We start from the raw sequence: 15,161 nt of genomic DNA, 5'->3' as shown, positions 1-15,161 counted from the left end.
CCTCAGTTTCCTGTAATTCTGAATGTGAGAATAATAAAAGCCCACCTCATATGGCTGTTGTGAGGAATAAAGAATAAATGAGTTAATATACGTAAAGCAGTTAGAATATGTTAGATGCTATTATAACCACCACTCAACAATTCCGTTAATGAATAAATGAAAATAGTGAACAGCTAGCCAACTCCCAATTATACTAATGAAGAGGGTGATGGAAAACTGCACTTGTGCAAAAACCCAAAGCAGTATCTTTGTGTGGACAGATGCCTACCTATTCATGGGGTTGATATTCTAGGATCCATAATACCTTAATTTACATAATCACCCCCTCTGTCTTCTCCACATCCTTCCAGCCTTCTGGGTAACACCTGACTCAGACCTTGGAAGTGTTCAGCGTCCTCACCCTTTCAGCCCTGCTCACCACCCCCTCCTCTCCTCTAAGCACCAAGTAGACCAAACCTCAGGATGGAATGGAGGGTGGCAGCCTGAGCAAGACATTCTCGCTCTGTATTTCTTTCCTTTTTTTAAGTTTATTTATTTTGAGAGAGAGAGAGAGAGAGAGAGAGAGAGAGAGAATCCCAAGCAGGTTCCATGCTATTAGCATAGAGCCCAACATAGGGCTTGAACTCTCAAACTGTGAGATCATGATGTGAGCCAAAATCAAGAGTCTAACACTTAACCAACAGAGCCACCTAGGCGCCCTTGCTCTGTATTTCGATATGCAAGCAACGATTTAAATGAAATAACAGCACATGGGCTCTGACAACACAATGAAGAGATTGTGTCCACTGCCAAGGGTAGAAGGTAGTTTAAAATCACAAATGGAGTGCTTCCATTTAAATCTTAATCTAATCCCCAGCTATTCACAGTCATACCAAACAAATGCACTGCACAAGCTTCATGAGATCCTGTCTCTCAGGATATACTTGTGGCCATATGTGGAAACACTGCAAATGACCTGAGGAAACAAACAAGCTTAAAACTAAAACATCCAGCTAAAACTCTGGAAGAGCATTCCCAAGTCTTCCACATTATGTTAAACTTCTCTTTTTCTTCCTTCCTTTCTTTTTTTTTAATGTTTATTTTTGAGAGTGAAAGACAGAGAGGGAGCAGAGAGAGGGGCAGAGAGAATCTGAAGCAGGCTCCAGGCTCTGAGCTGTCAGCACAGAGCCTGATGTGGGGTTTGAACTCACAAACAGTGGGATCATGACCTGAGCCAAAGTTGGACACTTAGCCGACTGAGCCACCCAGGCACCCCTAAGTTTATTTTATTTATTGAGAAAGAGAAGAGAGAGAAATCAGGGGAAGGGCAGAGATAGAGGGGGAGAAAGAATCCAAAGCAGGCTCTGCACTGTCAGCAGAGAGCCTGATGTGGGGCTTGGACTCATGAACCAAGAAATCATGACCTGAGCCGAAGTTGGAGGATGAACTGACTGAGCCACCCAGGCACCCCAAAATTGCATTGCTCTTAAAGGACTGCATCAAATTCCTGAAATGAATGGAACTTGAGAAACCTCAAATTCTCTCCTTTCCACATCCCCAAAAAACAAAACAAAACAAAACAAAACAAAACAAAACAAAACCATAGCCTCTGTTTTAAAATCCCCCAAGACAGAGTGCACTCTCCTCTCGGGCAAAGCGATCCTTGCAGGACAATGTGGACCACCATACATTTCTCTTCCCCACCCCAACCCAGGACTGACATTCCACATCAGGAACCTGCAGTCTTTCCTTGTGGAAAATGGTTATAGGGCCCTTAGCTTCCTTTTGCCCTTTTGCCCTCTTGTGTCCCCTTTCCTGTTTGACCAACACCAGCTCACGGTGGGGCCCCCCACACGTGGCCTACAGACCAGGAACCAATCCTAAGTGCCCCAATTTCAAAGGTTTTGAGTTAAGGAGCGCTTCATTGAGGCCACACCCTCGGTTGACATCCAGCATGTCACCCACTAAGCGTTGCCTCACACCTGACTCACGCTGTCAACCAGATGGAAAACTTCTTTTTAATCCATGCAATTCATTTCCCCTGTCTCCTCTGCCAATAGGCCACTTGCTACCTGGGGCTACAGAGAATGGGGAACCCATTTTAGGATTTGACCAGAAGGCTGAATGAAGATGTGCCCAGGGCCAGGTCCCTGGAGATGGAAGACAGGCTACAGGGAGGATCTTCTTCATCAGCTCGAATTCGGCTCCCTCACCTTGAGCAACTGTAAATCATTCCAAAACAACTCCCTCCCTCCCTCAACCATTTCTCTTCCCCCCCCCCCACCACCCCCGGGCTGAAGAGTGACTATGCTGCTCTGACTCAGGATGACAGAGTGAATAAGAGGCCTATGAAATGCATGATTAGTGACATCATGTGCACTTTACAAAGCAAGAACAATTTCCTCAGGCCTCTGCCCCAGTGTTCCCTCTAGATTCTCAAGGCCTCTGCCTGTCCTCCTTCTGGCCTTTCGAACCCCAGCCAGTCCTGAGCCAACAAGGCCCCTGCCACTCCCGCCTCAGAGCCCTGCCAGAGAAGGGAGAGAAACAGGACTGACTGGTTCCCATCCTAGCCCATTCCTAACCTTCCCTCCCCTGGGCTTGGCACCCCACCCACCCACCCACACCCTCCTGCTCTCCCAACTGTGCAACTCGCACTTCCCTCACACTAGGGACCTCTGAATAGAGCTCCTCCACTCTTTCTTCCCCAAAGCACCTTGGATAACAATTCAATGTAATTCAGCACATGTAACCAATGAGAGACTGAATCTATAAACAGACAATGGCCAGACCATATACAAAAATAGAACGCTGACCCACAATCTGCAGCCATCAGTCCAGGAAGTCAAACCACAACCTCTGTAGCTGTAAGTCCCAAATTGGTCAGGATTTAATCAATAACAGCCGGCTCCCCTAACTGTTGCCCTCACTTCAAACTTAGGACCAATCAGAGAAAGCCAAATATACTCCCGTAACCAATCACAAACAAGGCCTGCTGTTAGTAAAGCCACCGCCAGCTTCTCCATGCCAACAGGAAGCCTTCCCCTTCCCCTTTGATCCACTATCGAGCTTTTATACACCTCTGCCCGTTTTTGAGTCTGATAAATGTAAGTGATGCCGGCTGACTCTCCGGCTATAGTAGCAAACTCTATATAAAGAGCCCTCGCCTGTTCTCATTTGGGTGGGCTTCGTTTACTTTCATACCAAACTCCTAATACAGGCCACGATCTCTACTCACACGGAGCTGTTAGGCTAGTAAACAACTACACTGCAATATGGTATCAGTGTGTAGAGTAAGGGTACCATATAAATACGTACGCAAGTGTGAGAGTATCCCATACAAGTATGGTACACAGGGACAGGCAGGGTACCGCTGGTGCTGCAAGGGAACTGGACAACTTCCGGTGGGGGCGGGGGGGGGGGGGGAGACAACTGGGCTGGTTTTGAAACATGAATAGCTCTCACTAAGTAGACAGCTCAGGAGGAGGGAAGGGCAGTTCTCCATTCTTCCCCCTCCCTCCCTCCCCTCTCAGAGACTAAGCTTTCCCACTTGTAGCCCAACTTTGCTTTTTGACATGCTCCATTAAATACCTCATTTATCTTTTAATTTTCAGTGTCTCCCTCTCTATGGAACGATACCCTTCATTCTAAAACGTGCTTGTGTCTTCTTTACCACCACCAGCCAGCCGAATGCTATCTTCTCTTTCCTTCTTTTTTTTTTTAAGTTTTATTTAAGTAATCTCTACACGCCATGTGGGTCTCGAACTCACAACCCGGGATTGAGAGTCGCATGCTCCTCCCACTGAGCCAGCCAGACACCCCTCCTTCTAATTTCTTTGAAGCGTATCCTTTTTTTTTCTAATTTTTTAAGTGTTTATTTATTTTTGAGAGAGACACACAGCATGAGTGGGGGAGGGGCAGAGAGAGAGGGAGACACAGAATCCAAAGCAGGCTCCAGGCTCCGAGCTGTCAGCACAGAGTCCGACACAGGGTTCAAACCCGTGAGCTGTGAGATCATGACCTGAGCCGAAGTCAGACATTTAACCGACTGAGCCACCCAGGTGCCCCACTTTGAAGAATATCTTGAAGAGCCAACGGATGTCTCCGCACTCCCTCGAGCTCTCTGCATCTAGCTCTCAGCCTCACTGCTCTACTCTTGTTAACCTCAAGGCTTCAACTGACCACCAAGTCTCCATCACTGGCACACACCTATCATCCACAGTCTTAACGCCCTATTGAGTTCAACCTCTCCAGAAGCCCTAACATCACCTCAAATTCCGGAATCCAAAAGGACTTATCTTTCTTCCCAAACCTTCTTCCTCCTCCTACAGAACCATATATCTAAGTTCACGCAGTCCCCAAACCTTAGTGTCCCCTTTCTCTTCTGTTCCCTTGCACCTTAATGTCTGTTAGGTCCTCCCGTTCCATTTCTACTTCATTATCTCCATTCAGTCTCCTTCTCCTGCTGTCTTTACAGTGGGGCCAGTCCTCAGAAATTCCAGGCCAGCTATTACAACTTCCTCAGTGCCTCTAAGCCTCCAGTCATGCCCCACATTGTCCACTGGAAGGAAACATGCCCTTAATAAAACCAGATTCTTCACGTTTGGAAATGAAGAAGGATGCCTACATAGGGAGAGGAGGCTCAGCGGGGCAACCCTGACTTCCATTTCCCGAAACTCACCCGATAGTAGCCTTTAAGGATGACCTTAGGTAGTAATTTTGTTCCACTGTCTTAGCCCAGTCACTTGATGGGACCACGCTGGAGCATTTCCTAGGCTAGAGAATCTTCACACAGGTTCTGAAATTGGCCCCAAGCATCTACAAGTTTGTCTGCACTCTGCCACGTGCACCAAGTCCGGGAAGGAAGTTAGAAAGCCTACCAGAATACCTGATGTACCAAAATGGCCATCCCAGAAGGTTAAGCCATCAAGAGAAATGTCCACCAGTGATAGTAAAAGTTGTAGTAAAAGTAAAAAGGTGAAGAGAATTTGGGGGAACAGGAGTCGGAGCCACAAAATACCCCCATATCTCCCTTCATGGAAGTTCCCTTCCACCTTAGGATGAATGGTTTTACTAAGAAAGCTGGAGGGTTTTCTTATTCTCACTTTTTATGTCACTCCCTGTATGGAAACCTCCAATTACTTCCAATGGCTTCCCAACACCCAGGAACAGCTAAGTCTAAATCCCTGGGTCTGCCAGTTAAGGTGCTCAGGCTTCTGCTGAATTCAATCTGCTTTTCCACCTCAATTTCCCACCCATCTTCTACATTCCAGTCAGACTGAAATCACAGGCCCCATGCTTTTACACCTCCGTGTGAATCCTCACATTGTCCCTTCCATGTAGAATTCATTCGTTCTACACACGTATTTATGGAGAGCTGACTGTACCCTCTGCTATGAGCTGGAACGCCCTTTCCCTCATCTTCACATACCCAAATATTACCAAGCCTTGTTTGCCCAGTTCAACAGTCCTCTCATCCATGATGCCACCAGATTCCCCAAGCTAGAATTAATCTTGCTCTCCTCTGACCACCTACACCTTTTCGGAGCACTTAGGGCAGTCTGCCTTCCGTTACTGTTACTTGGGTAAATACCACCGCCCTTAAGGGTTCGAATCCTCTTGTGTAACTCGCACCACATGTGACAATACGTTTCAATTGTCTGGAAATGGTTGACTTGCTTGTCTGTGGCCTCCAGAATACGAGCTCAATGAGGGCCAGCACAAGGACATCACATCCTGCACAGGCAAACTATTCAAGGCCCATGTGTTGGATGAATGACTTGGTTAAGGAATGCTTTATTCCTGTAAACTTCCTTGCACTTCTTTCTCACCACATTAGCATCTGGGTCTTCATTAAGGTGAAAAAAAATTAAAAGGCAGAAAGAAAATTGCTTGGGGTAAAGAATTTGTCGTGCAAAAGCCACAGCAGGGCAGGAAGCGTGACAGTGCAGTCGGAACGCCCTTCCGCGCCCTTCCACACCGGGCGCGGCTCTCCCCAGGGGCTCGCGCTCCCGCCTACCCCCGCCTCGCCCCAGGTCCCCGGGCGCCGAGGGCGAGGCAGTCTGCGACAGGTTCCCCCCCCAACCCCCGCCCCCCGGCGGCCCGGGGCGAGGGCGGGGAGCCCCTCCTCCGTCCGTGCGCCCGCCTTCCCGAGCCCCAACGGCCGGAGGGGGCCCCGCCTGCGCTCCACGCCCCGGCACCGCGCCCGCCCGGTCTGGGGGCGGGGAAGCGTCCGGGGCGCGCCCGGCGTCGTCTAGGGCCCAGCGAGGCACCCAGCCGGCGCCCCTGCGCCTTGCCCGTCCCTTGCCTGCACTCACCGTCGGCGCCCCGCGCTCCGCTCGCGCCACGGGCCAGACCGAGCAGCAGCAGGAGCGGCAGCAGGCGGCGAGGCGGGCGGCCCGCGCCCCGGGGCCCCCGGCCCATGCCGCCGCCGCCGCCGCCGCGTCCCTCCTGGCGCGCCCGCGACTCCTCCCGCGGCCCCGAGGCGCCGAGATAAGGCGGCGGGCGCCGCGGGGAGGGGGCCGGCCGGCCGCTTCCGGCGCCGCGCAGGGCGCGGAGAAGCCGCGGGGTCCCGAGGAGGGCGCGGGCCCTCCCCCCACCGCACGGCCTGCGCACTCTGCGCGCCCGCCAAACGTTCGTTTGCTACGCGCCCCTCACTTCCCCGTGCACCTGCTGCGCGCCTGGCGCGAGGTGGCCCGGGGAACACAGCGGTCAGAGAGACACGGTCCGCGCGGAGGTTCCGCAACTGGGAACAGATATCCAGCACACAATGACATAGCTGACCCTAGAGTCCCGGACCGTGTCAGGAGGAAACGTCTGCCGTGTTTCAAGCATAGCAAACGAACTGGAGATCTGAACCTGCCTGGGGATCAGGGTGGCACCCCGGGTGGCAGCGGAAGAGGGGTGAGAGGCAGAAGAAGCGGGAATCTTCGAGGAGGGGAAAAGAGACCTGGGGTGAAGTGGCTGGCACTCCAAGGGCAAGGTGAGAGGGCAAGAAGCCAAGTACCCAATCCACAGAAGCGCGGCAAACAACCAGGTGACAAGATTACAACCAGGCAACCGAGCTGTGGTGGGGGAGGAGCTAACAGGAGTTCCTACTGCACCCAAGATATTCAGCCTGGGGCGTCGGAAGGCTTCTTGAGGAAGTAAGCTAAGGCTGAAAAGGATGTGGGAGGGGAATCCAAGCGGTAAGATGGGCAAATGCTGAGACACAGGGACTTGACAGTGTATTCTAGAAATGGGGAGGACCTCCTTAGAGTAGGAACAGATGGTTGGAGAGAGGCATTAAAGCTGCAAGATAAAATCGACCTCATAAACCAAGGAAAGGAGGTTGCTCAGAAGCTGTAACAGGGTTTTAAGCAGAGAGTGACCTCATCAGGAAAGGCTCCCATGTCTGTTCTGTGGGACTGGGACAAGGGAGGCGGGCAGACCAGCCTGGGGCTGCTGCAGGAATCCAGGCATGAGAGGACAAGTCCAGGAGCAGGGCATTGGCAATGAGAAGTGGCAAATCAGAGTGGTATTGGGTGGAATCCACTGGATTTTGTGACCAGTAGAATGTGAAAGAAAAGGAAAGAGAAATTAACAGATGTCGCCTAAATTTCTGGTTTGGGCAGCTGGGTTGATGGTGGTGGGAGTCACTGAGACTGAGACCCAAAGGGAATATTGGCAAGTTGGGGTAGGGAGAGGCTGCAGGGTGGGGAAAATAAGTTCCAGTTTGAAGGCTTCGAGCTTGTTATGCCTGTCCAAGAGCAGGGCCCCCCACTCCTAAACCCATATCTTCACGTGCTTTCTCTTCCATGAGCCTGCTCTAAATCTAACCACCCATGAACACACCCATATAAGGGCCAAACTTGTTGTGTAGCCTTAAAAAGAAGTAGTTAAAAATAAACTGCCTAGGCTCTTTTGCAGCAGGCTTTCTTGCTAATTATTTTTTTGTGAAGCAAAGATAAGAGCATGCTTTGGGGAGTAGTAGATGGGCAGTGGGGATACTGTGGTCTGTCCTCTATAATTTAGACAAAAGTTCTGCTAAGGTTAACTCTTCGTGAACTTTGAAATCATGTAATTGCTTCCACAAAAATACACTCATTTATGACCTTTTTAAACCAACCTATACTTCTTCTCTGCCATGTCCTTCTGCAGAGTAAATAAATACAATTAAATATATTTGTGTATATGTGTCTATGTATGCATATATTTATAAATTGATGATATCAGGAAAAATAGTACAAAACTTGGAAATGGGCAAGTTTACTGGGTCTTTTCAGTGAGGTGTTGGGTGTTGTAACCTTTCCAGATGTTACCTAATTCTATTAGGTATTAGGTAGACTTTCTATTGACTAGGTTCATCTCAGCACACCTAACAGACATCTATATATATATATGTGTATATATATATATATATATATATACACATATATATATGTATGTATATACATATACATATACATAAATTCTTCAAATTTTCCTCTGAACCTTGATATCTTACTAGTTGGCCTTTAAAAAAAATTTTTTTTTTAATGTTTATTTACTTCTGAGAGAGAGACAGTGTGCAAGTGGGGGAGGGGCAGAGAGAGGGAGACACAGGATCGAAGCAGGCTCCAGGCTCTGAGCTGTCAGCACAGAGCCCAATGTGGGACTGGAACTCACAAACTGCACTGTGGGATCATGACCTGAGCCAAAGTCAGGGGCTGAACCTACTGAGCCACCCAGGCACCCCACTAGTTCTCCTTTGAAGTCAACATCTCGCTCAGTCCCTCATGAATTAATTAGTTGAATAAAATCTTAGGTTTTCTTTTTATATTTATGTGATTCGTGTTTTTAATATTTTGAAAAGTTTATACTAGCACAATCCATGTCATTCATATTCCACATTAGATTTGTGGCTCCCATCAGTTATTTTGTTGGCTCATTTTGTTGCTTTCAAGCAAATATTTTTTTCGTGAAAAGAATTACTTCTTACCCAATAGTGAGTTCATGGAATCACAAAATGAAAAATAATCTCCTGGTCGATATGTGTCACTAGAATTAAAACAGAATATTAAACTAGCATTAAATTTGCAGCAATGGGATTATTGCTGAGAAAATATTTAGCTTAAGAAAGATATTCTGCTTTTAAGAGAACATAGACAACACGCAACACCTTCTTAAAGAAATTTAGAGAGAGCTCTTTTTGTCCATATCTAGATTTTTATAACTTCATCAAAAACCTTTTGACTTTTGGGATGCCTGGGTGGCTCAGTCGGTTAAGCATCCAACTTCAAGGTTTGTAGGTTTTGTCAGGCTCTGTGCTGACAGCTCAGAGCCTGGAGCCTGCTTTGGATTCTGTATCTCCCTCTCTCTCTCTGTAACCCTCTCCTGCTCACACTCTCTCTCTCTCAAAAATAAATAAAAACATTTATAAAAAAAAAAAAAACTTTTGACTTTTGGTTTCAAGATGGCATTGTAAGCCCTGAAAGTTCTCTCTCCCCCACTTTCCCAAACCCTAGTAAAGTGGTCAAAGATACACACACACACACACACACACAATTAAATATGCAACAATGCTTTCAGACAAGAAAGGATGACATCAACAAACCAGATAGCTTTGGGGAATGTATTGGGTTACATTTGCCACATGATCTCCACAAAAATATCCACCAAAAGAGATAGGAGGTAGGGTGAAAAAAATAAAAATACATACCATTTTAAAAAAAATTTAATTATAGGTACACTTCAAGTTATTATTTGTACATACTAATATAATGTGCAGATTTTATAATGTTTTAAGATTCAATTGAGAATGACTATGTAGAAATTGTTGAAAAAGATGGAGAGTACACTTCTTACCAAATCAAAGCATTTTATTCTCCTCATCTGTGTACATGCTGCATACAGGCTGCTCACCACCATCAGCTCCTTCTTTAGGCTTCAGGCTTCCCAAATCCCAGCTACCTGGCTCTCCAAAACACTGTCAATTTCCACACTTAAAAAAAAAACCGTTTTATTTTTTAAAGATTTTATTTTTAAGTAATCTCTACATCCAACGTGGGGCTCTAACAACCCCAAGATGGGCAGTCACATGCTCTACTGACTGAGCCAGCCAGGCACCCCAAAAAATCATTTTAAACTTCATTTTTTAAAAAGACTTTTATAGTAATTTACTCATCAGAGGGCCCTTGTATAGTTAGACAAAATGCTTGAATCGCAGCTAAAATATGGAGACTACTGACCAATATCTGAAGTGTTTTCAAGGGACCTCAAACAGGCATACAAGATGAAGAGAGCTTCTTAAAGGGACTCCTTCCAGGACAAAATTACTCTACTCTTTGGAAGCACAGGAAAGAAGTTTCTGATAGTTCTAGAATTGCTAATTTGATCCTGTCTCCATCACCAAAGTTAAGAAATTTTGAAGTCTATCTTTAATGTATCTTGCTGTACAATTGAAACATTCAACAACAACTTGTACACCATGTTCAAAGCATCATTATTCACAATAGCTAAAGGGTTGAGACAACCCAAATATCCATGGAGAAACAAAATTTCGTATATTCATACAATGGAATATACCTCAGTCTTAAAAAGGAAGAAAACTCTGACATGTGCCTCAATATCAATGAATCTTGATGACACAATGCTAAGTGAAACAGGCCACTTTTATAGGGATGAATATTGTATGATTTCATTCATATGAGGTACTTAGAGTAGCCAAATTTCTAGAGACCAAAAGTAAAAGGGTAGCTGCCCGGGGTTGAGGGTAGAGGGGAACAGGGAATTTGTGTTTAATGGGTAGAGAGTTTCGGTTTTACAAGATGAAAACAGTTCTGTGGCTGATGGTGGATATGGGTGCACAGCAATGTGAATCTACTTAATGCCACTGAACTGTACATTTCAAAATGATTAAAATCTTTTTTTTTTTTTAAGTCAGTGGCAAAAAAAAAATTAGATGCCAGTTTTTCTTTTTATTTTACCAGATAAGAGCTAACATGTAGGCCTTTCCAAATCAGTTTTGGATCCTGGTAACTCTATGTGGGATTAGAATTATAGGAAAGCTCCCTGGAAAAGCCCCATCCTCCCATAGACATAAGTGGATGGGATCCCAAGAGTCTCCTGAGTGGACTCCCTCCCTGGAAACAGCCAGGGTGTGGGAAGGAGGAAGACAGGCAAATAGAAAGGGAACACTGGTCCACCATCTCTAGGGTTTTTTCCTCAGGCTCCCCTTTGCTATGTCTGCTTCCAATGTAAAGTTTGGGGTTTGCCCAGTGGATGCTCCTCTGGGTACAAGGCCAGAAGGAGAAGGGGACAGGGAGGCTGGGTACCAAATATTCTGGAACTCTTCTGGAAAAATCCCTTGCTTGACCATCACACTACTGACCAGAAGGGATGTACTGCTTTTCCTACAGTTTGGCTTGGGAACAACACCAGCACATTTGCAAATGTTAAGTGAAGTGCTTATAGGCTTGTTTTAGGAATGGCTTAAATATCCTATTGTAATGAGTTTGATATACTCTGGCACTGAACTTCTTGCTTAAAGTTTGCATTAACAGGAATGATTCTAATGTTTGAAGAAAAGAAAACCACATGCCCAAAAGGGTGTCCCGTGGGCCAACTCCCCAAGTGGGAGCTTAATACCTAATCTAATTGCAGTTTCAACCTCCCCCCAAAATGTAGTCTCAATGGGTCAGTCAGGAATTTTCCCAGAAGAGCCAATGAATCTGTAGCATGAGCCCTCTCCACCTCCAAAGGAAGATGAGGTAATCTGCATGATAAGATCCCTTGCTCTTTCCCCTAAGGAAAAGTGACTTTGGGGTGCCTGGGTGGCTCAGCCAGTTGAACATCTGACTCTTGATTTCCACTCAGGGCATGGTTTCTCCTTTCATGAGTTTGAGCCCCGCACTGGGCTCTGCTGCTGACAGTGTGAAGCCTGCTTGGGATTCTCTCTCTGCCCCTCCCCTTCTCATGCTCTCTCTCTCTCAAAATAAATAAATATAACATAAAAAAAAAAAAAGCAACCTTGCCTGAGACAATCCTATCCTTTTACTAATAACTTTTTTGCCCCGCCTTCCTTCCCATAAAACCCTTCCATTTTGTGCAAGTCCTCAGAGTTCTTCTGGACTTGCTAGATGGGATGCTGCCCAATTCATGAATCACTTAATGAAGCCAATTAAATCTTCAAATTTACTTGCCTGAATTTTGTTTAACATTTTAAATTATGCTGACTGAAAATTGTGTTTGAAACAGATAAAAGTGGGGACACTTGGGTGGCTCAGTCTGGCTCTTAATTTCGGCTCAGGTCATGATCCCATGGTTCGTGGGTTGAAGCCCTGAGTTGGGCTCTACCCTGACAGCAAGGAGCCTGCTTGGGATTCTCTCTCTGCCCCTCGCCCCACAATGCACATGCACGCATGTGCTCTCTCTCTCTCTCTCTCAAAATAAACTTTAAAAAATAAATAAAAGAAGCAGATAAAAGCGAATCCCTCTATATCACCCCACTGTACATCCACACACAGCTACCCTAGCTGACAAGACATCTGAGAACACCAGAAGGCCATCTTGACCTTGAAAGGAGCCACATTGACCTTCCCAGAACAGAGGTGTCATCTCAAGCAGATGTGTGGAGACTGATAACAGGGACCTGTCTCTGGAGAAATGCCCCTGCTGCTGGCTGTCTCTAAGTCAAGCAAAGGTAGACTTCTAGACTTCTCCTTCTTGGATACTCGGGGACTCCCAGACCCCTCGTTGCCATGTAAAGAACAGCAGGATTATTCTGCCCTTTCTAACACGTCTCTCCCTCCCTCCAAACAGGCACACAAACCATACACTCAGCCTGGAGTTAGTTTGTGGAACTTGGGTAGTAAATACATTATTTGCTGCTGCACACGGGTGGGCTAGAACCAGGGCTATCAGATACACAGCCCACCCAAAACTCCAGTGTTATTACAAAAGCAAAACAAGCATGGGTTGGGGGTGCCTAGTGGACCACCAGGTTAAGCTTTGACTCTGCTCAGGTCATGAGCTCACAGTTCATGAGTCGGAGCCCTGCATCGGGCTCTGTGCTGACTGCGCAGAGCCTGCTTGGGATTCTCTCTCTCTCCCCCTTTTTCTGCCCCACTCTCTATCTGTCAAAATAAATAAATAAACGTTTAAAAAAACAAAACCTTGGAAGATTATCCATTCCAAATTGTACTTAAAAAAAAACAAAACAAAACAAAAAACCATGCGGCGCCTGGGTGGCTCAGTCAGTTGAGCCTCTGACTTCAGCTCAGGTCATGATCTCCGGGCTCATTGCGGTCAGCCTGTCAGCACGAAGCCTGCTTTGGATCCTCTGTCCCCCTCTCTCTGCCCCTCCCCCTGCTTGCGCTCTCCCCCAAAATAAATAAATATTTAAAAACAAAACAAAACAAAACATGGGTGGGAAGAGATGGCTCAGGAAAGCAGGGAAGGCCCCTGGCAGAGCAATGCCCTTCCCTCTCACCTCCCACCGGCACTTGCTCTCCAATGGGACTCAGATGCCCCGTGATCCCACCAGCAGAAGCTGGAGGAGCAGATGTGGATTTGGGAACCAACTCCAGACCCTCTAACAGACTGAAGTTCACATTCCAGTATTTGTCCATCCTCCCCTTGACCTCGGTGAGACTGGGGCTCTGTCACCCAGTCTGTCACACACACACGTGGCAGGCCCCCACAGAGTCACCTGCTTCACTTGAGGAAGCCTCAGCTGTCGGTCTGTTTGTTCCACAAACCCGGAAAGGAAGCCTGCTGACAGCCCATTTCCGGACCCAGGATCAGCCCCAGGACCCTGCACAGCCACCCACAGCCCTAAGGAGAAGAAGGGCACGCCCAGCATTGACAAACACAATTGCGGAGGAAGCCCACGACAGATTTTGTGTGATAAAGAGCAGCTGACGGTGAAACCCAGATCACTGACCTTGGCAAATTGTTCAACCTTCAAAATATAAACACTTTATTCTCTGATTTTGCAATGCACTTAGCTACAAGTTTACTCGGTTTCTTTGCTTTTTTTTTACGCCCTAGGTCTTCCTCTCTCTCCTCCCCCTCCTCTTCTTTAAACTTCTTCATCTTTGAGCATGTCTTTGAATACATCTTTGAGCATGTCTTTCAGAAAGTTTTACTGGACGGTCAACTTTCTGAATGTTTGCACGTCCAACTGTGTCTTGATTTTGTTTTCAAAATTCGATTGTAGATTAACTGAGTATAGAATTCTGAAATCAAAATGATTAAAAGGTAGTTTAACGGGGTCTGGAATTTTCCCTTGAAATTTAGCCTTCTAGCTTTAGTGTTGCAGATGAGAACCCCAGGCTACTTTGGTGATCAGCTCCTTCTAGGTGATGCGTCTCCCTGACCCCTCCCCCCCACGAATTTTAGGGATTTTTCTCCTTCCCCTTGGAATTCAGAAATGTCATGCGGATGTAGTTTTTCATTGTTCTTACCTAGTACTCATTGGACCTTTTTATTTTGTGATTTGAGCCTTTCTTTGGCAGAGACATTTCTTTTTCTTTTGATTCTTTGATTATTTCATTCTCTCAATTCTTTTCACGTATATCCTTTCTGGGATTTATGGTAGGCAATTTCTAAAAGTGTGCCTCTAGCCTCCATGGTCCATCTCTGCTTTGGCTTTATCCACTGAATGTGGGAGACCAGCCTATCTCACTAATTCTACCTGAGGCCACCCTGAGGTCACTCTGTTCACTAATTTGACCTTCATCCATACCCGTTCTGCTCTTCAGTCCATCTGTTGAAAATTTTTTTTAATAATTTTTTTTAAGTTCCATGCCCAGTGTGGGCTTGAACTCACAACCCTGAGATCAAGAGTCACATGCTCTACCGACTGAGCCAGCCAGGCGCCCCTGTCGAAATATTTTTTTATTCCAGCAATCATGCTTTTAATTTCCAAGAACTCTGTTTCTTTTTTATAAAAATGGTTTTTATCTCTGTAGATGTGATAGCATCTTGAATTCCCTTTAGTATACCAACTATCGTATTTTAAAGTTCTTTTCTGGGGCGCAGTCGGTTAAGCGTCCGACTTCAGCCAGGTCATGATCTCGCGGTCCGTGAGTTCGAGCCCCGCGTCAGGCTCTGGGCTGATGGCTCAGAGCCTGGAGCCTGTTTCCGATTCTGTGTCTCCCTCTCTCTCTGCCCCTCCCCCGTTCATGCTCTGTCTCTCTCTGTCCCAAAAATAAATAAACGTT

The 15,161-nt window shown here is 46.5% G+C and overlaps 1 protein-coding gene across 17 annotated transcripts in view; it reads right to left on the bottom strand.

Annotated features, from left to right (window-relative positions):
* The window catches only part of SUSD1 (sushi domain containing 1), a 286,887-nt gene extending 277,062 nt beyond the window's left edge, over positions 1 to 9,825 (bottom strand). For 4 of the 17 annotated variants that reach the window (XR_008291039.1, XR_003412801.2, XM_053204792.1 and 1 more), the window contains exon 1: positions 6,294 to 6,853. Coding sequence is in view for 11 of the 17 variants with exons in the window: in XM_053204792.1 (XP_053060767.1) it covers positions 6,294 to 6,399 (106 nt within the window). In the remaining 6 variants the exon portion in view is untranslated. Of the gene's footprint in view, positions 1 to 6,293; positions 6,875 to 9,801 lie in introns of those variants that run through there. The other 13 variants (XR_008291037.1, XR_003412799.2, XR_008291038.1 and 10 more) reach the window with 10 other exon arrangements.
* Between the last annotated feature and the right edge of the window lie 5,336 nt (positions 9,826 to 15,161).

Source organism: Acinonyx jubatus, chromosome D4 (genome assembly GCF_027475565.1).
Source record: "Acinonyx jubatus isolate Ajub_Pintada_27869175 chromosome D4, VMU_Ajub_asm_v1.0, whole genome shotgun sequence".
NCBI classification, from domain to species: domain Eukaryota; kingdom Metazoa; phylum Chordata; class Mammalia; order Carnivora; family Felidae; genus Acinonyx; species Acinonyx jubatus.
Note: the sequence above shows the minus strand (reverse complement) of the source record. Positions and strands in the feature narration are given on the sequence as shown.